This window comes from Rattus rattus, chromosome 14 (assembly GCF_011064425.1).
Source record: "Rattus rattus isolate New Zealand chromosome 14, Rrattus_CSIRO_v1, whole genome shotgun sequence".
Classification (NCBI taxonomy): Eukaryota; Metazoa; Chordata; class Mammalia; order Rodentia; family Muridae; genus Rattus; species Rattus rattus.
The window spans coordinates 4,701,983-4,727,513 of NC_046167.1; the positions used below are offsets into that span (position 1 = coordinate 4,701,983).

Here is a 25,531-nt window from a genome sequence, read left to right on the forward strand (position 1 = left end):
GGAGTTTTAGCACTGGACAAAAGACAGAACTAAAGTAGAATGGGCTTTGGGGTTACAAATGCTCCAGCCAGGCCCAATGGCTCTCCCTTTCTCTCTTCCTGCTGCCTTCGGATCTAGAAGTAGACCTCCCTCTCCAGCACCATTTCTGTCTGTGGGCGGCCATGCTCCCCGCCGCCATGCTCCCTGCTGTTAGTGATCTGGATTGGCATTCTTTTAGAATCTGCGGTCTAAACTAGCATTCTTCTGTTTTGCTTTGGTTTTCGCTTTTGTTGTTGTTGTTTAAATGTACATGAGTACACTGTAGCTGGCTTCAGACACACCAGAAGAGGGCATCAGACCCCATTACAGATGGTTGTGAGCCACCATGTGGTTGCTGGGAATTGAACTCAGGACCTCTAGAAGAACAATCAGTGCTCTTAACTGTTGAGCCATTTCTCCAATCTTTTAGAAGCCAAAAGTAGCCATAATTTGCATTAGGTTAGATAGTACATAAAATGTCAAATAATGTATAACAAGAAGATAATGTATCTGCAAGAAGAAAATGAGGTAACTAAGTTTCCAACAACACACACACACACACACACACACACACACACACACAAACCTATTTAAGTATTTTTTACTAACAAATAATTCAAGATTCCCAATTTGCAAATCATCTATAAGGTTATTGACTCAGTGTGTCCAATTGCTGTATTTTTTTCCCTTGTCATTTAGAGTCATGTTCCTAAAGAGCAAATTAACAGACTGAGGCGAAAAGTAAACATTGACCTCAATATTTTATTTGAGTATTTTGAAGTTTAGTGTTGTGACAAAGAGTTGAGGGAGAGCATTCATTATTCACAGTCACTCAGATTGACTCAGTCCGCATGGATCCCACTTGTGAGTTTTAAGGTTGAGTCAGTGGAGTTTTGGATAAGAAACCACAGACTCATCCATCCCTGAATGTGTTCCCATGCTCGGCCACTCCCATCCTCCTCTCCAACACTGGGATCTCTCATCTGGTCCAGCCCATCTGTTCCTTTCTCTCCCCCTTGGGCCCTCATCTGTATACGCCCATGAAGGAATGAACGGAGATGGCCAACTCAGGTTCCCTTCAGCAGCTTTGGGAACCCTCATCAGCCCATGAACCTGTGGAAATCCTGCCTGGGTCCCGCCCTGTGTTCTCACCCAGAGTCTGAAATCCCACAGCCCAAGTGGAAGTCAGGTGACTAAGAAGCTGTGACTCCCCTGTGGCCAGGAACAACCTTCACCTAAACTTTCAGCAACTAAAGCAAGGCATTCAACAGAATTACAGAACCGCGGCTCCACAAGCAAGGGCAAAGCACAGGCCCCTGCAGACAGTCAGGGCTTGCTTGGTTTGAACTTCAGGGCCACGCTGTTGATGCAAAACCTTTGTCCAGTGGGATCGGGTCCATCAGGAAACACATGGCCAAGGTGAGCTTCACACTGCAGGGCAGAGACAACACCTTTGTCACTCTCCAGGAAAACAGCCCCACATGGCCCACCACACCCCAGAGCCTGGCAACTGGAAAGCACGGTCTTTTGCATTAGAATTTGGTTCAAAATGGACAAATGGATATACACAGAGAGCTGTGATAGTGCACAGTCCTACTGTCCCAGGGAGCATGAGGGCAAATGATTAAACTGAGGCTTTGACTTGCTCATCTGTCAAATGGGGACAAGAATAAGGAGCCATCACGAAGACAAATGAACCCAAGGAGGGTAAGGATTAATACCATCTGGGTGAGCACCCAACAATCACTTTCCTTTCCTGCAGACAAAACAGCCCTTTTCGTTTGCTGGCCTCTGCCGTCTGATGAACCCCATGCATCAGGGAATGTGAGCACCATGATAAGAGACCGAGTTTCTGAGGGCTGGTAAGATGGTCAAACAGATGAAAAGCAGCCAGGCCACAAGCCTGGCAATCCGAGTTAATCCCAGAAGCCATGGTGGAAGGAGAAAACTGACTCCTGAGAGCTGTCCTCTGACCTCCTCATAGGTACAGTGGTGCCTGTGTGTGCAAGCACACTCACTGCATGTGCACACAAACAAATAATAGTAATAGTAATTAATAGTAATATTAGTAATAGTAATAGCAATTAATAGTAATAGTATTAGTAATAGTAATAGCAATTAATAGTAATAGTATTAGTAATAGTAATAGTAATAATAATAATAGTATTAGTAATAACATTAGTAGTAATATTAGTAATATATTAGTAATAGTAATAGTATTAGTAATAATATTAGTATTAGTAATAGTAATAGTATAGTACTAGTACTAGTATTAGTAATAACAATAGCAATAGTATTAGTAATAGTAATAGTATTAGTAATAGTAATAGCAGTAGTAATAGTAGTAGCAGTAGTAATAGTGTTAGTAATAGTAACGACAACAATAATAAAACACAAAGCCAAGTCCTGTCTGGATCTAAACTCCCCTCCCCAGGCTCCCAGAAGGAGTAAGATGCTGACGTCTCTGCTTGTTGGTGGCCTGCTGCCAAGCAGGGCGGGGCTGAAGAGAGGCCACACCTTGATCTCCAATGCCAGGTGGGAAGGGAGAGAGAGATCACTACCGGTGTGGGCTCGAGTCCGGTGCATTTTGATGATGAGGTATACCATACAAGAGAGGCACTGAGGAAAGGACAGCTCCTTTCCTTTCAGAGAAAACGAAGACAAGCAAAACATATCACCTGTTTGCAGACCACCTCCATGCGAGGAGATCCTAAGGAAGTGTCCAGGCGCCTCAGGATCCCTGTGTGACTTTCATCTGAGCCTTTGGTGCCGTGAGCCTCAGAAAACGAAGGCCAACCGGTGCCAGAACAGTACTTCTTCTCAGAACTGCAGGAGTCAGTGCAGACCCAGTGTTAGAAACAGAGCAGACCCAAAGCCACAACACACGGGTGTGGGCATAACAGCAGTTTCTTAGATCCCATCCCTCTTTTTCCGAGCAAGACCCAACTCCCACTCCTTATGACAGATCCCAAGCTGGGCTTCGTGAATAGTCAGTTCCAGAGAATTATTCCTGCTGCCCCTTCGCTGTTCAGGACATTGTCTGGCCATAGTGAAATGAAGTATTGTTCTTTGAATGTTAATGGCTTCTTTATATCTGACCTAAAAGAACCAGAAAGACTGAGGCTATGTGAACTCATTTGCATGTGAGGAACCACAGATCCAATCCACACACTCCAGAGGCGGAAAAGGAAGAGATCGAGAAGGAAGAAGAGCGAGCGTTTGGCGCGGGGTCTACGTGATGGAGGCACGTAGGCATAAGATCTGACGGAGGAACAGTTTGTAGCGATGGAGATTTCCATCATCGGAACACAGCTGTCTGTCCTGGAGAATGAGCGTTCCACATGCCACTTAAGAGTTACGAAGGTAGAGAAGCCACCGAGCCTCCTGAGGATGTGGCTTCCTCACTGGGGACAGTAGCACCTGCCTTGCGGGGAGACTTTGAGGAGTCAAGGAGACTCCGTGGAGCCTGGTGGGAAGCTTAGGTCGGCACGGCACGAGGGAGGTGCTCGCGAGCACTCACGATTATTGTCATTAGTTAATAAGCCTGGTACTCTGACTATCACTGGATAAAGCCTGATGCTCGGGATGGTCTCCCCGGGGACGAAGGATGCTAATTGACGGAATGGGCCAAGGCGGTGAGGAGAGGACGCAGGCTCCCAGAGCACCTCACCCTCAGGAGCAGGTTGCAGCTCAGTGGCAGAGGCTGGTGCACGCAGGGTCCTGGGTTTGATTCCCAGCATCATCCCAAAAGAAAGACTCAATCTTAGAACTCCACAGAAAAGGGTCTGTGAATGACATTGGGAAAATAACATTTCGGACAGCGTAGAGATGGTCCTCTCTACCTAAGAAAGAAATGGTTTGAAATTAAGCCCTGCCTTAAACCAAGCAGACAGGGAATGAGTGGTAAAGAATCAAATTCCTAGCCCGGCTGAGCACACAGCTTCTCAGAACAAGGGCCACAGGACGGGATTTCAAACATTTTGGTCCAGGACTCTTCTGTGCCCCAAACTATCAAGGGTCCCCAAACTCCTCAGTGTGGGTTATAAATACTAATATTTAGCAAGTTTAGAAACACTTGGAATTTTAGAATAGGTAAGTATCATAGTACTCTTTTTTTGAGACAGTTTCATTGCGTAGCCCAAGATGGCCTTGAGCTCATAATCCCCCTGCCTCAGCTTTTCACGTGCCGGGACTACAAGCTCACACCACCACGCTTGCTTTATATGGACTTTTAAAAGTAATAAATTCTTTCTGGGTAGAGATTTACACACCCTTAACCCCAGCACTCGGGAAGCAGAGAGAGGCAGAACTTTATGAGTTCCAGGCTACCCTGGCCTACGAAGTAAGTTCCAGGATAACCAAGGATACACAGAGAAACTCTGCAACAACAAAAAGTAATACTTTTTTTTATATTAACAGACATCTTTGTTATATTGAATTGAACCTGGTTTTGTAAGAAGAATTGCTTTATTTCATAATTTTCCAAATGTATTTATTGTCCGTTTCAAAAACATCAAAGCAAACCCTGATCTGCGTCTCTCCCTTCAGTCTGCCTCCAGACTGCTCTAACTAAACTGTGGAATGAAGAGGGGGTTGGAGTGGGGTGAAGAGCAACGGCAGAGGATCTGTCTGCTTAGCAAGCAGGACCCTTCAAGCTTTGGCGTCTGCTCGCTCCTCTAGAAATACCCCAGGAAGCCTCAGGGCTGCTTTGTGAGGGTGAGAAATCTCTGCAGTGGTAGCTTGACCTCCAAAAGGTTTCGGTGGAAGCTATGCCCCATTACGTCTGTGTCCTTACGGTGTTACGGATCCTCTGACGCCATCAGTTCATGGCATGGTGGCCTCACGAGGTTGCTAGGCAGAATCCCGGAGGTGTTTTCGTACGTGGTATGTTTAGAACGGTGCCTGAGACACGGTACGTGCTGTCAGTCTTTTTGATTTTTGTTATTATTGCCAATAAGAGGTGTGTGTGGAATTCGAGCAACCCTGCGTGTTTGTGTTGGTTTCACCTGAGGTTTGCTGTTGTAGCTTAGCGAGGGGACGCCTGCCTGGTGTGCACTGGGGGTGGGGTGGGAGGACGATTCACCTGACTACTTCTGTATTCCAAGCACCTCTTATCCTCCTCCGATCCCCAACATTATATGAACTACTAGCCATTAAAGGAATTTTGATAGAGAATTATGAATGCAATAAAGCCTCTTTTTCCAAACCGTCAAATGAATCTAAGGCTAATAAAAAGTCATTAAGGGCTTTATGGGAAGCTATAAACCTTTACTGATGGAATTGGCAGAAACTTGGAGATTTTTACCGAGTAATATAAGCCCGGGATACATCATCTAAGACCGACGGTGTACACTGAAGGCGAACTCGATACATATTTAATTGATTAGCAGATTGCATGGCTCACTCCTCCCAAGCTGAAGCCATTCTGGACCATACGCTCTGAGCCTTGTTCCTTTCTTTTTCCCACTTGTTTCTGGGTTTGTTCTTCCATGTTTATTTTCCCCTCGTTTCTGGATACCCCACGGTCCTCACAAACAACAGCAGAAGCAGCGGTAATCAATGACAATTCTAAATGGAACTGTAGAAGCACTCACATTCATTTCTGAACAAGGATACACGGGCTTTTAAATAACATTACCTTGCTACTTGGGACATGCAGGACATCAGGGCACAATGTAGAAAAAAACAAATAAGCATCAGGCTCCCAAATGTTACTATTTTAAGAAGACACGGCCATAAAATACATAATCTTAGAATGCTTTTTCTTTAGGTAAGGTCTCACTGTGTAACCCAGTCTGGCAACTCTTAACTCTAGATCCTCCTGCCTCAGCTTCCTGGTCACCTGCCTGGCATCGACACGATTAATAAACCCTTCCAGAAACAGCTTGAGGGAGGAAAGAAGAAAGGTGGAGAAGGCAGGGGGCAATCCAGGATCACCAGAGTCTCGGGTTAACAAGATGATCCTGGAGCTGGATCTGTAGGGGAGCTCCTCAAGCTGGAAAGTGTTGGCTTGCTGACCCTCACTCAGACTAGTGGGGGAGCACTCCATAAAGAGACACCACTCACTGCAGCAGAGCAGACCCAGGAGAGGGACAAGGGGAGCTCTGTCAGACATGGCTGGGGACCAGGCTCTCAAAGGGGGCTTGTGGAGGAACCTGGACGCGTGTACCTTCTAGAGTCTGATCCTGTCTGCCTAGGGCCCTATGGCTGGGATTTGGGAAGCTGACACCAGATGGTAAAGACACTGAAAAGCAAGGTCTGTGTGGCTTACAGACACCTGGGTAATAAAGCGTGGCCTCGTGTAAGGCTGGTAGCAGTGGGATCCTGGGTAAACCATCTAACCTTGCAAGGCCTCAGGACCTCACTACAGAGAGACACGGAAAGGTCTGTGGAAGTGAGGGTGCACACAGCCAACAGTCTGGCAGGCAGTGCCTTAGCCCTGAAGCCCTTCCCTGCCACACTTCTGGTTCCCATGGCACTGGAGCTCAGTGCTAGCACTTACTAAAAGGGTGACTCCTGGTGTCTGAACACAGTTTCAGTTCAAGTGGAAAGTTCATGGTCACATGGCAGTGCCGAGGGGTGGCTGGGGCCTAAGAAGGAACACTGAAGTTCTTTCTCACAGGGCTAGGTTACCCAACGCAAGAGCTGGTTGGTAAAACGCAAGGCTACTCTTGTGTTTTATTTCCACTGTGTTCGCTCACCCTTTGGCCTTCTCACTGACCAAGCCCTCACTAGAACCCAAAAGGGCTTGGGTGGCACCATCTCCTCAGACTTCTCAGCCCCCTGAGGCCTGGCCCAAAATAAACTTCTCAATAAAAAACTGTTGTCTGGCGCTCTGGACTCAGCAACACAAAGAAAATTGACACGAGGATGTTGAGCCACTTTCTTATGGACTCTAACATCGGTTTCTACATTTATTACATGGACACGCACAGCTCCCCATCACAGGTGATGGCTTGTGTCAGACTGAACCCGGCACACAGGACACGTTTCAATACACAACATACGTGTCTCTCAGAGCACTGCACCGAGAGGCTCATAACTTGCTGGAACTCCAGGAGGTTCGGCACACTCTCCTGGTCTCTCTGAGTACTGTTCTCAGGTGCTCATGCAAATACATATATAAGTAATTTTTAAAATATAAAATTAAAAAAATATTTTCTAGAAAAGACAAGTTCGAACCCCGACTTCTACACATACACATGGGGCTTCCTCACTGAAGTGTCCAGGGGCCATTGACATTGCTGGAGCTGCTCGGGGCAGAGAAGATGTCCTGGATTAACGGGTCAAAGAGCATGTTTTGAGCACATCTTTAGCTGCCTAGGGTGGTGCTAGCATATGACAACAAAGTGGTGGGATGTTTTTTTTTGGTTCTGAAGGCTGAAAGTCCAAAATCAAGATCTCAGCATGGCGTGTCCCCTAGAAGACCCTAGGGCGTGTTCTGTTCCTCTGCCCAGCTTCTGGGAGTGGCTGGCAACCCTCGGCATGGCTCCAGTCTTCATGTCCATTTCATGGGGCAGTCTCCTCTTCGGTCCTCTTTGCCTTCCTCTTATTAGAACACCAGTTGTACTGGATTAAAGGAGCATCCACTTTCCATGTGACCCGATTGTAAGAAATTCCTTCTGCGGTGACCCCCTGTCCACCTCAGGCCACAGCTTCTGCACGTGAAGGCTTCAACTTGCCTTCCTCAGGGACACAGTGCTCCACCTGGCTTTTCCGTTGTTGGGATAAGTCTCTGACCAAAAGCACCAGAGGGAGTAAAAGGGTTTGTTTCATCTTATAACTCCCAGATCACGATCCATCCCTGAAGGAAGTCAGAACCAAGACCACAGAGTAAGAGATGTCGCTCATGGCAACATCTCTCTGCCTGTGCTCATCCTCCATTCTCACTCCACCCAGGACCACAGTGGACTGGGCCCTCCCACATCAATCATCAGCCGAGACAGTTTCCACAACTGTGTCCTCAGGCCAATCGGATCTAGGCGATTAAAACTCCTTCCTGGGTGGCTCTTGGTTCTGTCAAACCAACAGTAAAAGAACTAACCAAGCAAACAGGTTAAACAGAGATAAAATTAACTGGCCAGGTGCTCAGCCTATCAGCTTTATCTCCTTCACTGAATAAAATGTTTGGGCCAATAGGAAGCACCCACGTGCTGAACTATGTGCTGACACCGTGACTTAGAAGGGGAAACAAAGCCAAACGCAGTCCATGTTCTCAGGAAGGCTTCATGGAGAAATCCTGGCCCTAAGGAACCTAAGTCAGCACACAGTAGGGGTGAGCACTTCCCAAAGCCTGCACCACATGACCACCAGCCCACAGCGGGCCCCTGGAGAAGCCAGGGTTCCTGAATTCACCTCCTAATTTCCTAAGGGTTGGTTTTTGTTGGCACACTTTACACTTTGTTCTGACTCTAGGCAAATGTTTGCAGGGATGGCATTTGTGCACCCCTACTTCCTACAAAAGAAGCTTGAGACTAGAAATGAAGAGGTAATATGAGTGAGAAAACAAGAATATACTCCTAGCCCTGGCCTCTTAAGAATGCACCATTGTTAGTAAGCCCTAAGTATTTAGTAGGCGCTATGCCTCGTTCTATTGTGTTAATATTTATTGAGTCATAACTCAGTTCATCCTCGCATCAGTCCTGTAAACTGGGTGCATTGTATCCTCATTTTACAGGTGAATGGGAAAATCGAGGCAGAGAGACGTTAAGAAACTTACCCAAAGTTACCCAACAATGGAACACATACAGACACCCAGACGGCCTTCACCGCACTCTTAGAAATGAACGTTCTTTAAGAAGAGTGCGTCCTAGCATGGAATGACTATTGTGATTTGTTTGATTTGGTCTTAAATGCCCCCTCTAACGCCCATGTGTTAAAGGCTTGGTGCTGCTGTCAAGAAAGGAACTAGTAAAAGATGGATCTCGGTGCACAGGTCGGTGGGCCTACAGGGGACTGAAGGAGTCTGGCTTTTTCCTCTTCCTCTTTTTTGTTTTGCTCCCAGCCACATGGTTGGAGTTTTGCTTTACCACACACTACCATGATAAAAAGTGAGACCTCCAAGGCTGCGAGCCAAAATAACCTTCGTGTTTGTAAATTAACCAGCTCCTGTGCTCAGTATAGTAACAGGAAGCTAGATGTGTTTATTCTTATTATAATTCAAGGAAGTTAGATGGATGTATCTTTAATTTCTTCATCAGCAAGGAAATGGAACAAAAATGCAAACGTTCTTTAAAAAGAAAGAGAAAGAAAAAAGAAAGGAAGACAGGAAGGGGAAACTTTATACTAAAAACTAAAATGGCCGGCAAGACAGTAATGAAGGCCCCTGAACTAACTGCCAGTTCAGTGAGCTAACCACTTGGTTAACAGGCTTTCGGACTATTGACTGGATTGCCTATGGATCTGGGCTATTTCACTGTGACTCAGAAACCAAACGGTCACATAACTTTCTTAATTTGAACTAGCATTGTTTTAGTGAAGAAGGCACTGGCTGCGTGTGGACCCTTGGCTAATACTAAAACTGTAATCATAACAAGTCCAGCCTCTCAGCCACACTGACTGTACTCTGGATGCCCAACAGCTGCCCGTAACCTGAAGATTCTATGGAGCTCTTCTACAGAGCAAGAGTGTGTCCTTCGCCACAGCAAGCCCGCGCTGCCCAGACCCCTTCACTCTGCTCTCTCTGCTTCCGTAAGTTTTGACTCTGACTAGGCCTGTGTGGTGAGGTGAGAGGAACCATTGGGCGGCAGGAAGACCTCTTCTAGAAATGCACAGGAACCAGGACACCAACCCTGAGTCAACAGAACCTTGGAGAATAGACAATAGGAGTGCGTTCTTACAAGGATAATTTCTCATATTCCACATGGAGGAACAGGACCCCTGCCAGGGGCTAAATAGTAAGGATGTAGTCTTTCACTATTCCAGCGTCTTCCAGTCGAAAGCAAGCTCCTTATCCTAATGTCATGACAGAAATGATGGTGAAGAAACAACTGTCTGTCTGAAACCCAAGTCTCACATTTTACTGCTGCCATTCTGTGTTTTGTTCTTTCTGCCATCATAGAACTCCTAAAATTCTTATGATCTTTAACAGGACAGGATCTCTTTCCAGTATAATACCTTAACTGAAGGATGGCAGCCCTCTCGTTAAATGCAGGACGGGGCCTCGTAACCAAAGTGGGATTAGAATGTTAGGACTTTCAGCCCCACCCCAACATTCAGGGAAGGAAGCTGAAAGCTCACGGTCATGAATGAATGAAGCCTCCATAAGACCCCAAAGGGCAGGGTCTGTTGAGTTTCTGGGCAACTGAACTCCTGGAGTTTCTAGAGAATTTTCCCAGAGATGCCACGGAACCCTATATTCTTCCCTGGAACCGGTTCCCTTTTTCTCTTCAACTGTATCGTTCAGTAATAGTAATACCTTCCATAACACTGGCAAATATAAGTGCTTCCCTGAGCGCCGTGTACTACTCAGAGAGAAACGGGGAATAGAGGAGAGTGTAGGAAGCCCAATTAAAGAGCTGATTGGTCAGAAGCACAGGTCACAACCAGGAGAGTATGCTTAGCATCAGAAGTTGAATATAGGACATGGGGACTGAGCTGTCCGCCTGTGGGATCTGCCTCTGTCACCAAGTAGACAAGATCTGTACTGGACCAAAATGGAGGAGACCTCCTGCCTGCATCTGCTGGAGAAATGACTGCTGTCAGGTGGACAAAAGGCCTCACAGCTCTTGATTTCAGAGGTGCAGGGATGGCTCAGTGGTCATGAGCACATAATGCTCTTGTAGAGGGCATGCAGCCCTTGTCAGACAGCTTACAATAGCCTGTAACTTCAGCCGCATGGGCATCTCTGGTTTCTATGTGCTCCTGTACACACACAGACTCACAAATGCACACATATGCATGTCAAACACACACACACACACACACACACACACACACACACACACACACACTGAAGATTACAGAAGTCTGTATCGACAGCTGGGATGCAGCAGGGGAAATCAGATGTTCTTCCAACACTTCTGTATAAGAACTGACTTCATTCACTAACTTCATTCTGGTCTTCCTTGGCACTCCTGGGCTGGCAGTGGCTGGCAGTGGCTGGCAGTGGGCTCTTCCAGATAGTTTCTCACCATCTCGGATGTGCCCGGGCCACAGCCTGGCCTCCTGAGCATGAAGGGAAATTGATCCTTCTCATGCCTGTCCTCCTAACACAGCCCACATTAGCAGCCGGCTGGCCAAAAAGCCAGGCTGCTGAAAGCCCAAAGGACACAGGAGGCTCTGCCTAATGGAAGATTCGCAGAGCTGGCTTGATTTATATTTTATTCTAAACCAATTTAAGGTTGATGCAAAAGAAAGGAAAACATCTTTGAAGTTCTGAAAAACAAGACTTCAAAGATGTTTTCCTTTCTTCTTCCTTGAATCTACTTTTTAAAGACTATTTCCTGCATATCTAAACAAAAAAAGCCTTTGTTGAAAGATTTTAGATGCTGATTGACTTAAAAGAGGCTTTGAAATCAAGGGACAATTAAATTTACTTTTAGCTACATAGAAGAGGGCACGGTATTCACTTCTGTCAAGCACTGTGGGGCATCCAGTCTCATAAAAGTCTGCTTTGCTAAATTAAATTATAAACCCATTTTCCCTGGGAGAGGTATAGTTTTAATCATATGGCCAAGCAAATACTATTAGGGTTTTGATTTCTTTAAATACTTTTTCCTCTAAAAAATTCTAATGGCTTTATCATGAAGTCCCCATCAGAATTTGTTTGCTCTCTCTCAGAGATACATAAAGCAAAAACATAAGCCGAGAAGCCTTGTCAGCTGCATTCAATGTCAGAGAAAAAGCAAGACAGATAAATATCCTCCCAGAACAGTTCTCCTTCCAGCAGTAATAACAGAGGACAAAAGCAATTAATGGTCCCCCGAGGGCTAGGGGACCTTCGGGGTAGCAGACAGGAGGTCCTTGAGTTCAATCTTCAGCTCCGAGAATAAGAAAAGTTCAACAGTATTTATCTAAGATCTTTTTGTATTCTTCACCTTACCTGAAGAGTGGGCTATCACAGCACACGCAATGGTACATCCCTGTCTCCGTGTTTTTCAAATACATCCCACTGAAAGGCTGAAAGGAAACAAGGAAGAAGCATCATCACCCTGGGGGCGAGGGGGGTTGATAGAGTGAGTCTAAACCCAACTGTGAGGCTAAGGTGTGGCTGGCTCAGGGCTAAAGAGTTTGCCTAGCATGTGTGAGGCCTTAGGTTCAATCCCCACCAGGACACAGAAATAAATAACCTCTGAAAACAAACAACGAAGCCCCAATGAAGGAATTATACTAATCTGACAAAGTGCAAGTTGTCAATGGAGAAAAACTGAAGTCAGGTAAGGAAGCAGCCAAGGAAGCAAGCCTCTTTATAGCCTGGCCTTTATCACACCAAATATTCAAATCGTGACACTAATAATGCTTTGTATTTATGTACCACCCTTCATCCAAGAACATCAAAGTCGGTGAGAAAGCGTGAGCTCCGGTCCCATCCTCTGTTGTCCTGGAAGACTTCACCCTCTCATTTCAAAAGAGCTAAAACAACAGGAATCTAAACGCATGTCTAAGACACTTTGAACTCTCTAATTAACGGTGGAGTGTAAAGGCTGGCAGTGCAGCTCAGTGGTAGGGTTCTTTCCTTGTATGCCTAGACCCTGAGATTGATCCCTGATAGGGGTCGGGCTGGGGGATGGGGGAGGGTGAGGGAAAGAAAGAGAAGAGGAGAGAAAACACAGACACATCAAACGCATCATTCGATGGCTTCGGGGTTGTGCCATGCCAACACCGTGTAGAGTCAATCAGCATTGAATGATGAGCCGGGGCCCCAGTGGTAGGTCACTAGTAGATGAAATCACCTCCCACAGGAGCTTAAAGACTGTGCGTTTCCAACTGCTGAGAGGGGTAGGAGAATTAACATGGTGAATGGGTGCAGGCTGTCTCTGACGCCCTCTTCTGGCCTTCTTAGGAACCTGCACGTATGACACACATAAACCCATGTAGGCACACACATGCACATACACACACAAATAATCTTTTAAAACTTTCATTAACAAAATTAAAAATGAGCTAATTCTAAAAGCTACTGTTAGAGAGGCAAGCATTACCCAACCACGCAGGCCAGAGCACTCAAGGCGGAGATTGCTGCCTGAGTTATCAGGGAATAAGCTTTTCTGTCTCTCCAGATTTACCCAACTCAAACAAAACTCTTCATAGTAATAACTGCATTTAAAAAAAAAAGCTTCCTGGGGGGAACATGTTTAAATCCACTTGCTAAGTCTACTAGATGGGCACACTTGAATGTTTTCTCTCTTCAAAAGCCCTAAACTTAAAGTCTGGCACGTGGCTGTAATCATAGCACTGATAAGGCTGACGCAGTAGGATCATGAGTTCAAAACCAGCTGACATACATATCCAGACATGTTTAAAAAACAAGTGAATACATAAATAAGCTGATAGCACATTTAGCCACAAACGTCTGAATGTGTCTGGTGAGCTGTTCCTTCACAGCGACTCCTGACAGGAACAATGTGGTGTCCCCGTCGTGAAGGCTGATTAGAAACCAGGCGGCCTACAGATGCAAAGTATAACTTCATTCCTGTAAGAGTTGGGGAGTTGCTATACCAAGAAGTAAAACACATAATCCGAATGAACAGGACGATTCCTTAACCTACATCCTGTCGAGATGGCTTTCTGCTGCCACCAGCCTGACATCTAATGTCTCCTCGTCCACTCTCTGATGTGGCCAATCACTACTGAGCTGAGCTGGGAGGAGTGGGTAAGAACTGAGCAGATTAGGAACAACCTGAGCTGCCCTCGTTCATCTGTGCATCCTTGGATTTACTGATAACATAGACATCATGTTATGGGAGGCAAAAACTGACTCAAAAGTTAGGCACCTGCCCCAAATTAAAGCCAAAGTTGTTGATCTGCCCTGGTGACAAGAAACTGAGAAGACATCGTACTTGGTGATGACAGACCTGAGAGATGAACACAGGACCGTCCCTGGGAAGCAGCGGCCATGAAGACTGTGCAGACAGTGTCTAGGAAGGGAGGCACCATTATTACTACCCTTTCCTTACTAACGTGCATAGCTCATAGATGCTGATTGTAGAAAAATGCCAGTCACTACTGAGCTGAGCTGGGAAGAATGGGTGAGAACTGAGCAGACGGAGAAACGATGTGTTTCAGACAGGGAGGACATTCCAATAATGACACTGGGAAGGCGGGAGAGGCCAGCTCATGCTCGGCAGTGAGTGGCCTGGGGTAAAGAATGTGTGTGTGGTCTGCTGAACGCAGGGCTGGAGGAGGACACTGCAGACTTGTCCACTCACTGGGCTCATGGTCCGAGTGGTCGTGCTTACTCCCAGCACCGGGGGGAAAGAGAGAAAGAGGGAAGAGAGGGGGAAGAAGGGGAAACAAAAACATACACAATAAAAAATGAAAAAAATGATTGGAAGGGTGAAGAAATATCATTGTCAAGAGAGAAGGGGAGGTTATGGAGAAGTCAGTCATTCATTCCGGCCTAGGTGATGCGACTGCTCCAGTTGGAAAGTGAAAAAGAAAAGAGGAAGGAGGGAGGGAGGAGGGAGGGGTTGAAAGATGACTCAGAAGGTGTAATTGAAATGACTGCCTGCACAGGGGAGCAGGGAGCAGGGTCAGAGGCGGAATGAACTCCAAGATCACCCTGAGACTTCAGGTCTGTCTGGACCAGCAGCAGTTCCCTCCTCTTTGATCCTGTTTGTTATCAGACACCGGAGGCAGAGAACAAGCTTGGAAGAGGATGGCAGCGGGAAATCTCACACAAGACTATTTCAAGAGGAAGGGTCAGGGCAGATGGAAACCAACGAAAGGAGGCGAGAAGCCACTGCGCTGTGGCTGGCCGGGAGGACACAATGAGGCCTGTGGGGAAAGGGAAGAGAAGATCACTAGAGTTTGGTAAGGCTGTAGCTGCCAGGAAGGCAGGCACATGTGGGCTGTCTCATACAGGGGATGCTGGTCCTGACTGGATTTCTCTATCCTGCCTTCTGGGCTCTTGGTGTCTACTGTAGCCTCAATGAGAAGCCACGGGGCCAGAAAGCTGGCCCTCCTCCTGGAACTCAAAGCAGGAGGACCAGATTCAGAGAAGGAGCCAAGAACGTCCCCTTCTGTTGACACCTGACTCTTGATTCTTACTCAGCCAGAGTGAAAATTCCTTCGCTGGCTGCAAGCACAGCCAACATGCCATTCCTGCCTGATTTAGAACACCAACAAAAACCCTCAGGTGTAACTGAGTTTTAATTAGGAGTCACCAATCAGGAGACTTTTGAAGTGTCTCTCCCCTTAGACTAATGAAGCGGACTGACTCTTACAGCTCTGCATAGTTCTAAAAAGTTAAATGTGGAATGGAGCAGCTAGAAGGGATTTACAACATCAGTTAAAACAACGGATGATCATTTTGTAAAAAGGGCCAAGCGCAAAGGATTCGGCGCTGCCATCTGCTTCGGAAGCCCTTAGACTTATTCTCCTAAACATCTGGCACACCGTCTCCAGGCTCCCTGTACACACCAAACCTGAACTGGTTGGTTACCTGAGAGTTAGGCTCACCTCAGAATAGTCTGAGGTCACATACACCCAACTGCTCAGAGCTTCCTATGTGGTCCCTGTGTGCTGTCGACAGCAATGAGGAAGTCTCACTCCCCACTTGCCCACAGGAAGTTGGACAAACCCATAACTTCGAAAAACCCTCACGGGGATCTGTGGGGGAACTGCCAACCTGTCTGGTGGTTGTGGCATCAGAGAAACCAAGCCTGTGACCATGGTGTACTGTGCATGGGTGCCGCTAGGCAAATACATTGGTCACACAAGACTGAAGAACCATTACACTGGGGCCTGTTCACAGGATCTAGTTCAAAGGAGAAAGCGGCTCACAGGAACAGCCCAACAGGAAAACTGCAGTGACTACGTTCATGGCTGGGGTCCAGCACAATGCTGTCGCCCAGGGGAGTGAGCAGAAGCTCTGACTGTCCAGGGCGGTTGCGTGTTTCCGGTTCTGGCATGCAACATCCAGCAACACCTCTATTTTGAATGCCTACCACAGTCAGGCACTACAGGAAGTCCCAGCGAACAACACTCGGGGGTGGGGGGAGAGCATTGCTATGGGGAAAACACAGGAAGACACAACCCAGGCTAGGGTTAAGAGAAGTACTCCTGGGGAAATTAATTTGGGTTGAGTTAAAATTACGATGGGGGGTGGGATTGGGGCTGGAAATGCAGCACAGCTGTTAAGAGCATTCGCTCTTCTTCTTTTTTTTTAAAGATTTTTTATTTTTTATATGCCAGTTCGTTGTCACTCTCTTCAGACACCAGAAGAGGGCATCGGATCCCATTACAGATGGTTGTGAGCCATCATGTGGTTGCTGGGAATTGAACTCAGGACCTCTGGAAGAGCAGCCAGTGCTCTTAACCGCTGAGCCATCTCTCCAGCCCCCCGCTTTTTCTTCTAGAGGACTCAAGTTTGGTTCCTAGAACTCATACTGGTCATGGTTTACAATCGTCTGTAACTCCAACTCCAGGGGATTCCATGCCTTTTCAGGACTCTGAGAACACACACATACATGCATCACACACACGTATATACATATATACACATTAACACACATATATACATATACATATATACATACATACATATTAGTAAATCTTAAAAGCTAAAAGAAAGGTCTGAATTAATTATTAGGGCAAATGGCTGAGGGAAAGAAACCCAAGGTACAGGGTCCTAAAGGGAAGGAAACGGAGCCATTGCTTGTCAGAGGACAGTATGGCCATCTGCAGGGAACCAGAGGAAACATGGCTGTACCTGAGGATGGAGTGAAGGTAGGGAGCACTGCTGGGAGGACCCGGTTAATAGTCAAACACTGTGCATTTTCTTTAAGAGCAACAGTAAACTTCTGAGTGAGTTTTTTCTGAGGAATAGCCTGGTCCACTGTCTCAAAAGACTCCTTTGGGAAGGGAGAGAAAGCAGGGCAACTAAGGAGTAGATAGAGGCAGAGAAAGTGTTGGCCTTGTCAGCAGGGGTAGGGGTGGAGCTTGGAGAGCATGTGCGGTTCTGAAGGACGGAGCAGGATGTTGGTTTCTACAAGTGGATGGAAACTGATGGCCCGGTACAGAGACTGCTAGTGGGCCACCAGACTCTCACGGTGCACATGTTACAGTTTGTAGGCACCTGAACTCCGACCTCCCCTTCCCCGGAGCATCTTCTGAGAAACTGGTCCGCTTACCGCTTCAGTTCCTTTCTCTCTGGTGACGTAGAATTGCTCAGGGGTCAGTTTCTTCTGCCAGTCTGCCTTGCTTAGAGAGAGCTTGGACTTGGTAAGAGACCCTGCGTCGTTAAATGGGGGACTTTTTTTATTAAGAGAAAGAGTTGTTCCTCCCCCATTTTGCTTTGCCCCATTTTATCATCCGGGGGAATAACCCCAGACCCTCCCCTCCCCCATGCCTGCATTCCTCACAGGGAGCAGGAAGCCCAGTCTCGGGGTGCCTTTCCCATTTCCTTAGCAAGAAATTGGTAATAAGTAGAGAGCTGGGGTGCTCTCTCTGGTCCTCCTGGCGCGCAAACCCCCAGAAGTGGCTCAAATAGGAAATACTACCAAACAAACTCTCCCCAGCCACCTCCCAATGAAAATGGATTCTTTCTGTTGTTATTCGGTTTGTTTTGTTTTGTTTTTTTTCCAGACAGGGTTTCTCAACTCTCTCTGTAGACCAGGCTGGCCTCAAACTCAGAGATCCTGCCTGGACCTCCGTAGTACTGGGATAAAGGTGTGCATTACCACTGCCCAGCTGAAAATGGACCCCCCCTTTCTGCTTTAAAAAAATGTCAAGTCCTTATTGGTTTAACCTTCGTCATATAGCATGTGATATCCCTTTGCACATGGGCCTTAGCTTTAGATCCCTTCTGGGATCTGCTTAGTCACGTGACTTCAAAAAAAGCTGTTTGTGCCTCAGTTTTTCTTCTGCAATTTAAAAAAGTCACCTTAAGAAACAGCGTGTAAAGGTTTCATTAGGTATTTCCACACACGTGTTTCTGTTACTCCTCTGCTCTCTTTCCCGTCCCACAATCCCCTGCCCTTCCCTCCACTTCCCACCTCTGCTGGCGCAAATATCCTATTATCCCTCCCCCGCCTTTCCTCTGAGACCTGCCCTCAGCTCCACATCGTTCTTCTACATTTATGACCTGTATCCCAACCCCCATACACAAATATATTAAAAAATATAACTTAAAATAGAGGCTCTGCATACTAGAGAAAATGTGAGGCATCTGTCCTTCTGGTTATAATAATGATTCCACGTCCCATTGATTGTCTGCAAATAACATGATTTCATTTTCTTAGTGTTGAATAAAATCCATCCTCTGTGTATGTATGTGTGTGTGCTTCTGCGTGTGTGTCTGTGTGTGTGTGTGTTTCTATGTGTGTGTGTCTGTGTGCTTCTGCGTGTGTGTCTGTGTGTGTGTGAGTGTATGTGTGTTTGTATGTGTGGTGTGTGTGTCTGTGTGTGTGTGTGTATGTGTGTGTGTGTGTGTGTTTGTGTGTGTGTGTGTATTGTGTATGTGTGGTGTGTGTGGAGTGATGTGTGTGTGTGTGTGTGTGTGTGTGTGTGTGTGTATTTGTGGTGTGTGTGTGTGTGTAGTGTGTGTGTGTGATGTGTGTGTGTGTGTGTGTGTGTGTGTGTGTGTGTGTGTGTGTGTGTGTGTGTGTGTGTGAGTGTGTGTGTGTGTGTGTGTGTATGTGTGTGTGTGTGTGTGTGTGTGTGTGATGTGTGTGTGTGATGTGTGTGTGTTTGTATGTGTGGTGTGTGTGTGTGTGTATGTGTGTGTGTGTGTGTGTGTGAGTGTGTGTGTGTATGTGTGTGTGTGTGTGAGTGTGTGTGTGTATGAGAGTGTGTGTGGTGTGTGTGTGTGTTTGTATGTGTGTGTGTAATGGCTAAGAAACTCCATTTTATGATAGGCATCCATCTTAGTACCCAACAGCCTTCTGTTTCTGTGTTCCTAAAAAGATAAATTCCTGACAACCCCAATTCCTTGACCCCCTACCCCTGAAAACTGTGCCACTGTGACCGTCTGCTTGTTAGGACATGACTGACTCCTGGCTTTGGCTTTTCTAACTTGCTTTTGCAGATATTCCAGGACTTCTTGTGGCCCTGCTCGCAGTTTTCACAGAGTCAGTTAATTATTATCTGCACGAAGTCTTTTTCCGGCGGTCTCGAACTCCACAGCAGTGCTGCGGTCTCCTTACTCGTCCACCTGCTGTGTGTCTCGTCCACTCCTGCTTTTAGCTGTTTGAATAGTGCAGCAATAAACGTGAATGTGCAAATATCTCTGAGGTCGGACTTTCGATCCCTTAGGTGTGTAACTAGGGGTGGTACAGATGGGCCACAGGCCAGTTCTGAAACTCGTTTCCATCAGGACCAGCCGGGAGCAGTGAGTGGACTGGATAGAGGTGGTCTTTGAGGAAGACGCTCTCTATTAAAAATTCTCTTGCACAGAGATAGACCCGTATTGTATACAACCCCAAAGTGAATCTGCGAATCTACCATATCCATTATTTGTCTGCTCGTCTGTTTGCTCTGAGATAAGGTCTTAAGTTCAGGCTGCCTCATACCCACTAATCGGCCTAGGCAGGCTCGACCTCCTGCCTGTCCTTACTCCAGTATTACTGTGCTTCACAATTTCTTAAAACAAAACATATGGGGTTGGGGATTTAGCTCAGTGGTAGAGCGCTTGCCTAGCAACTGCAAGGCCCTGGGTTCGGTTCCCAGCTCCCAAAAAAATAGAAAAAAAAGAAAAAAGAAAAAACAAAACAAAACAAAACATATTTTGTTCCCCTTCCTCCTGCTCCTCGTGACTTCTATATTACTATTATTATTGTTGTTGTTGTTGTTGTTGTTTGAAACAGGGTTTCTTTACACAGCCCTGGCTGTCCTGGAACTTGCTCTGTAGACCAGGCTGGCCTTGAACTCACAGAAATCCTCTTGCTCTGCCTCCAGAGTGCTGGGATTAAAGGCGTGTGCTACTCCCATCTGGCCTGTCTTATTTTTATACAGACGCATGTGTCCAAATCATCCGGGAGAAGGTTCTACTTAGGGAAGGTGGGCAGAAAGCTGCCTTACGTAGGGTTTCTATTGCAGTAATAAAACACCGTGACTGATAGCTTGAGAGTAAAGGGGTTCACAGCTCACACAGCTCACAGTCCGTGACTGAGGGAGGTCAGGACAGGAATTCCGTGCAGAACCCGGAGGCAGACATGGTAGAGAAGGGCTGCTCCCAGGCTGTCTCCTCACAGCCTGCTCACTCCGTGTGCTTTCCTACACACCCCAGGACCACCTGCCCAGGGATCCCATGACCTACAGCAGGGCTGGCCCCTTTCCCAACAATTGTCAATCAAGAAAAAAAAAATGCTCTCCTGGATTTGCCTGCTGGGGGCAAGTAGCGGTTTTTCAATTAAGGTTCCTCTTCTCAAATAACTCCAGCTTGGGTCGAGTTAACAATGGTAATAGCAAAACAAACAAATAAAACCCAACCGGAACAAAAGCCTAGTTCAGATAATAAGTGTTTTATTGTCTAACAGTGAAAGGAGTTTATAATCGGTCAGCTCTTCAATTTACGAATAAGAGGAGACAGACTCAAATGATTACTAAACAGGCCTCGGGGAGGGGAAGGCAAGTCTGTCCTAGGCTTCCTTTTGTCTTCAAACCGCAGTCTTGGAGATTTTGTCACCTTAATCTCTCCGAATCCCAGCCCCTGGTGCAGGCTCCCAAACCTTGGTTTCCCTCCATTATAGATAGGTGGGCTATTCACCTCCGTTTACAATCACAGTCTGGAAGCCTGCATTCACGTCCATGTGAACTCTACCCAGAGGACTGCACACATCCCCCTCATCCCAGCCCAGATCTGGGTTTGTGTGCAGCACAGGACTCCTCATGTGCCTTTCTCTTATTGGACCACTTCTGATTTGACTTCCAAAACGTGACTTCCAAAAGCCATCCATGCCTCGGTCACAGTCACCACTTTCAACTGGTACATTCTATGATGTCCCAGTAGCTCTGAACCACAATCTCGGAGTTCCTCACAAACATGTCCCTGTTTGCCCTGTCCTAACATTGGCATGTCCCTCTGCCTTTTCTTGTCCATTCTCATTCCCCTTCTCCCTCAGTGGAACCATCCATAAATGCCAGTTATACCTGGTGGGTTGTTGGCGGTGCTGTTGAATTCAATTCCTAGCCGTTGCTGCCTGTCTGCCTGTCGATCTCTCCACTTCTGACAGAGGATGTTAAGTCTCCACCATGATGGTGGAGTCCCCTTTCTCCCTGCACTTCTCTCCCATCACAGTTTGACACTCTGCTGTTAAGTGCATGCACATTAAAGGCTGTCATAGCTTCTTGAAGAACGGGCCTCTTTATCTCTATGAAGTACTACAATTCTCTTTTTATCACTGACAACTCCACTCTGACATCTGCTTTATCTTAAATTAGCGTAGCTGATTCTGCGTTTGTGTCTTGTTTTTGGAAGCCTCCCTGTGCAGTCGAGGTGGGCCTGGAACTCACTGCATAGCTCGAGTTGGCCTTGAGACCCTGGCTGGGACTACAGGCACACATCAGCATGTGGCTGTTTGTCTGTCCTCTTTTTTAAATTAACACCGACGTGGCTTCTCATTCTCCACCCTGTTACTTTACATTATATGTGTCCTCGTCTTCAAAGTTAGGTCACGAGAGCAGGGTTCTTACTGTCAGACTAGCTTCTTTACGATGCATTTACTTTTGTTTGTTTGTTATGGATGGTGATGTGCGCATGCCTTTGGGAATATATGCTCTGTGTGTCCCTAACGGGGAAGGCCAGAAGAGGCATTAGCTTCCCTGAAACTGGAGTTACAAATGGATGTGAGCCCCCTGATGTGGGTGACTAGACCTGAACTCGGGTCCTCTGCAAGAACAGAACTTGCCTTTAACTGCTGAGCCATCATGTCAGCTTCCTTAATTAGCTTCTTAGTCAAGATACTGAAAAACCACAACTCTGTAGTAGCGTGATTGCCCAGTGTATGTTGGGTTCTAAGCTTTATCTCCAATACCAGAGGTGGGGTCAGGAGAGAGAGGGGCGGGGTCAGGAGGGAGAGGCGGGGTCAGGAAAGAGAAAGGCGGGGTCAAGAGAGACAAAGGCGGGGTCAGGAGAAAGGAGAGGAATAGAGCAGCCCCTGTGATTTCTGTCCCCAGTGCACTCGTACTGTAGAAAGCCCAAATGGACACACACAGGACAGGAGACCCAGATGGCGGGTCCCTATTAGAAACCAATGCTAACTCCTTGATCTTTGATGTCCCAGTCTCTCACGGTGAGAAAGACATGTCGTTTGTGTCCCCTGCTTAGTATTTGTTACGGATGCCTTGTGCTCACACATCAAAGCCAGTAAGGGACTGTTCAGGAGCTGGGATTGGAACTTATGCCCACTGGCAACCAAGAACTTCACCACAGAACCATCACCTGCTTCTCATTCTCCTTTTTCCTCTGAAGATGTATTTGCTTTACTCGTATGGGTATTTTACCTGCATCATATATCTGGGCTCCATATGCATGTCTGGTGCCACGGATCCCCTGGAACTAGAGTGAGCTATGAGCTGCCATGCTGGGAATTGAACCAGAGTCCTCTAGAGGAACATCCAGGGCTCCTAACCACTGTGCCGTTTCTCGGCCCCTGCTTCTCCTTCTTAATGGATGCTGCTTGTTGACCTGGACCTTCACGCTTTATTTAAGCATTCCTTAACTGATTGGGTTGTGGCCAGTTTCCCATCCTGAAATTAATGCTGTTAAGAAGGACCTTGCGACTAAGCTTTGTTCTTCTTTTGAATTATTTCCGTAGAATATACTCCCAGGAGGGGCCGTCTGGCAAGTTACACAGCTCTGGCTACGTACTGGTGTCTGGCCGGATTTAATTTGGCTGAGGACTCTCAGCTCCCGGCGTTATTCATCAGGTCGCTTCTGAAAGCACCAAGTTCCATGAAGTTTCCACTAAAATCAGTAAGTTGCAAGGATCAGCACAGTCCCAGCCCAGCAGGCTTGCAGCAGGGTCTGGCGGAGACACCAAACGAGGAGACATCCCTAACCGGAAATGGTATTGGATCAGTTAACCCTCCATATTCTCAGGACATTTGTTTATTGAACAATAAAATTTTAAACTAACAAGGGCCTAAAAAAGACTTCCAAAAGAATTGGTACCTGTCAGCAGCATAAGATAAAACAAAAAACAAAAACGAAAACAAAGAAATACCGGGTTGGTCAGGAGAGCAGCTGCTCAGTGCCAAACCACAGGAGCACAAAATTACACAGCATTACACCTGAGACTCCTCAAAGAAGTATCCGGATTCACAAATGAGGGTTCAAAGCACTTACCATCCCACTCCATTCTATCTCTTAGCCACTCGCTAACAACGACCTGTTGGAACACAAGAATAATTCGCCCTCACGTCTCAGGCCCTAGATTCACACAAAACCAAGATAGTGTTGCAGCAGCACCCACGAGGCTGCAATGGGCAAGTCACACTGGACAGGCAGCTGCTCCCACAGGGCAGAAGGCAGCTTGCAGTCCTCGGGAAAGAGGTGTACAGGGCATAGGACTAACTTCCGCCCAGAAGAGGGCGCACGAGGTACGGCTGTTGACCGCCACTGGGTTCCTGACACCACCATGGCTCCTGACACTCAGGATTTTGTGTACTAAAATGTAACATATAAACGAACTGTGTGCAAGCATGGGAGAGAATTCGACCCTCTCCGGCAACAGTGCTCCCCCAGCACACCAAGTTTACCGACCGCGGTGCTCGGCTCGACAGTTTCGGCAGCAAAGGGCAGCGGGCCGCGGGGACTAGGCTCTCAGGGCCTCACCGGGTCAGCCAGGGCTGTGAAATCAAAAGCCACGATGCGACGACTACTGAGGACCTACCTGTGTCCCCGCGTCCCGATCCCGCGCAACCCCGAGCTCGCCCAGGCGCCTCCAGCCAAGGCAGACCCCGCAGCGCTCTCAGCAGACGCGCCATGACTCTGCCACCAACGGGTTCCCTCCCCAGCCTACCCAACCCCCACCCTCCGCCCGGTCCCTCCCCCTCCGCCCAGGTCTCTTCTCCTGGCCTTTCAATTCCGCTAGTGCACTACCCCCACCCCTGAACTTATCCTCTTGCTCCTCGCACCACTTGACCTTGATCTTCGCTGAATTTCTGTAATATCCCCGGACCCCAACCCTTCCCTGATTCCTCCCAGAGTAACCTCACTCCGATTGGGATCACTCCTAGCCTAAAACCTGCTGTGTTTCGGTTTGTTTACGTTTTCCGGAGTTAGACCAATTACAGTTGGTTATATATGGCTTCCTTTACTCAACATAATTGTGTGGACAATGCTGCTTGACCTTTCGCGTTACAGTTGTGCGGATATCTTTGTTGTTGTTGTTGTTGATGTTGATGTTGCTGTTGATGTTGATGTTGTTGTTGTTGTTCTGAGTAAAGTCCATTATACTAAACTGTATCCAACCAGTTACTCATTAGTTTAGGCTGTTTCTAATTTTTGCACATCAAAAACGAAGCTTCCAGGAGTTCCTGCACACGCCTTTGGGTGGATGGAGGGGTTCTCTCTTGTGTGGATATCTAGAAAGGGAATACAGGTCTCCAGGGCAACGGCTGCTTCACTAGCAATGTATGAAAGTGCCGTTCATCATCCCTTTCTACACTTGATTACTCAGGCCTTTTCTTTGGTTGTTGATTGGTTGGGTGTTCATTTGTTTGTTTGTTTGTTTGTTTGTTTGTTTTGCTACATTTCTGAGACCCCATCTCTCTGTGTTGTCTGAGCGGCCTCAAACTTGGGATCTTCTTGCCTCGGGACTCAGCTTACAGGCTGCGTCACTACAACGTTAGACATAAATTTCTCTCAGTAATAGGCTTCTCTCGTGTGGTGTTACTTTTCAGTGTCTGACATTTAGCGGTTGGTAAATTATACACTTTTTTTGGCCCATTTATTATTAGATTTACTAGTTGTGGCCGTTTTTCAAGGTTCTTCATTTATTCTCTGGGCACAAATCCATTATCGAATCTTTTACTTACAAATTCCCCTTCCCCAGACTGTGGGTTGCGTTTTCTATTTCCTAATTGTGCCTTGGGAACGGACGTTTTAGATTTTGTTAAACTTCGTTTTATCTTTCTTTTTTTCTTTATAGTTCGTAGTAGCTTGGGTAGTAAAAATGGTTGCTAGTCCAAGATTACAAAATATTTGCTGTGTTTTACTCTGCTAATTTAACAGTTCTGAGTTTTACATTTAGGTTTATTACCCATCGGAGATAATTAATTAATTAATTTATTTATTTAAAATAAGGCAATATTTTTTTGTTCTCCTTTGAATCCTTGTCAAAATCAGCACGTGGTTGGGAATGCGGCTCTGTAGTAGAGCAATTGCTGGCATTCAAGGCCCCAGGGT

At 46.8% G+C, this 25,531-nt stretch overlaps 1 protein-coding gene across 1 annotated transcript; it reads right to left on the reverse strand.

The window, feature by feature from the left end:
- Positions 1-760: 760 nt before the first annotated feature.
- On the reverse strand, positions 761-24,144 carry Msrb2 (methionine sulfoxide reductase B2). The gene is made up of 5 exons (XM_032885001.1): positions 24,015-24,144; positions 17,313-17,413; positions 12,062-12,138; positions 2,697-2,844; positions 761-1,449 (listed from the first exon to the last, which is right to left on the reverse strand). Exons 1-5 carry the CDS (start codon positions 24,106-24,108, stop codon positions 1,345-1,347), a joined length of 525 nt encoding a protein of 174 aa, XP_032740892.1. The 5' UTR covers positions 24,109-24,144; the 3' UTR covers positions 761-1,344.
- Positions 24,145-25,531: the final 1,387 nt, after the last annotated feature.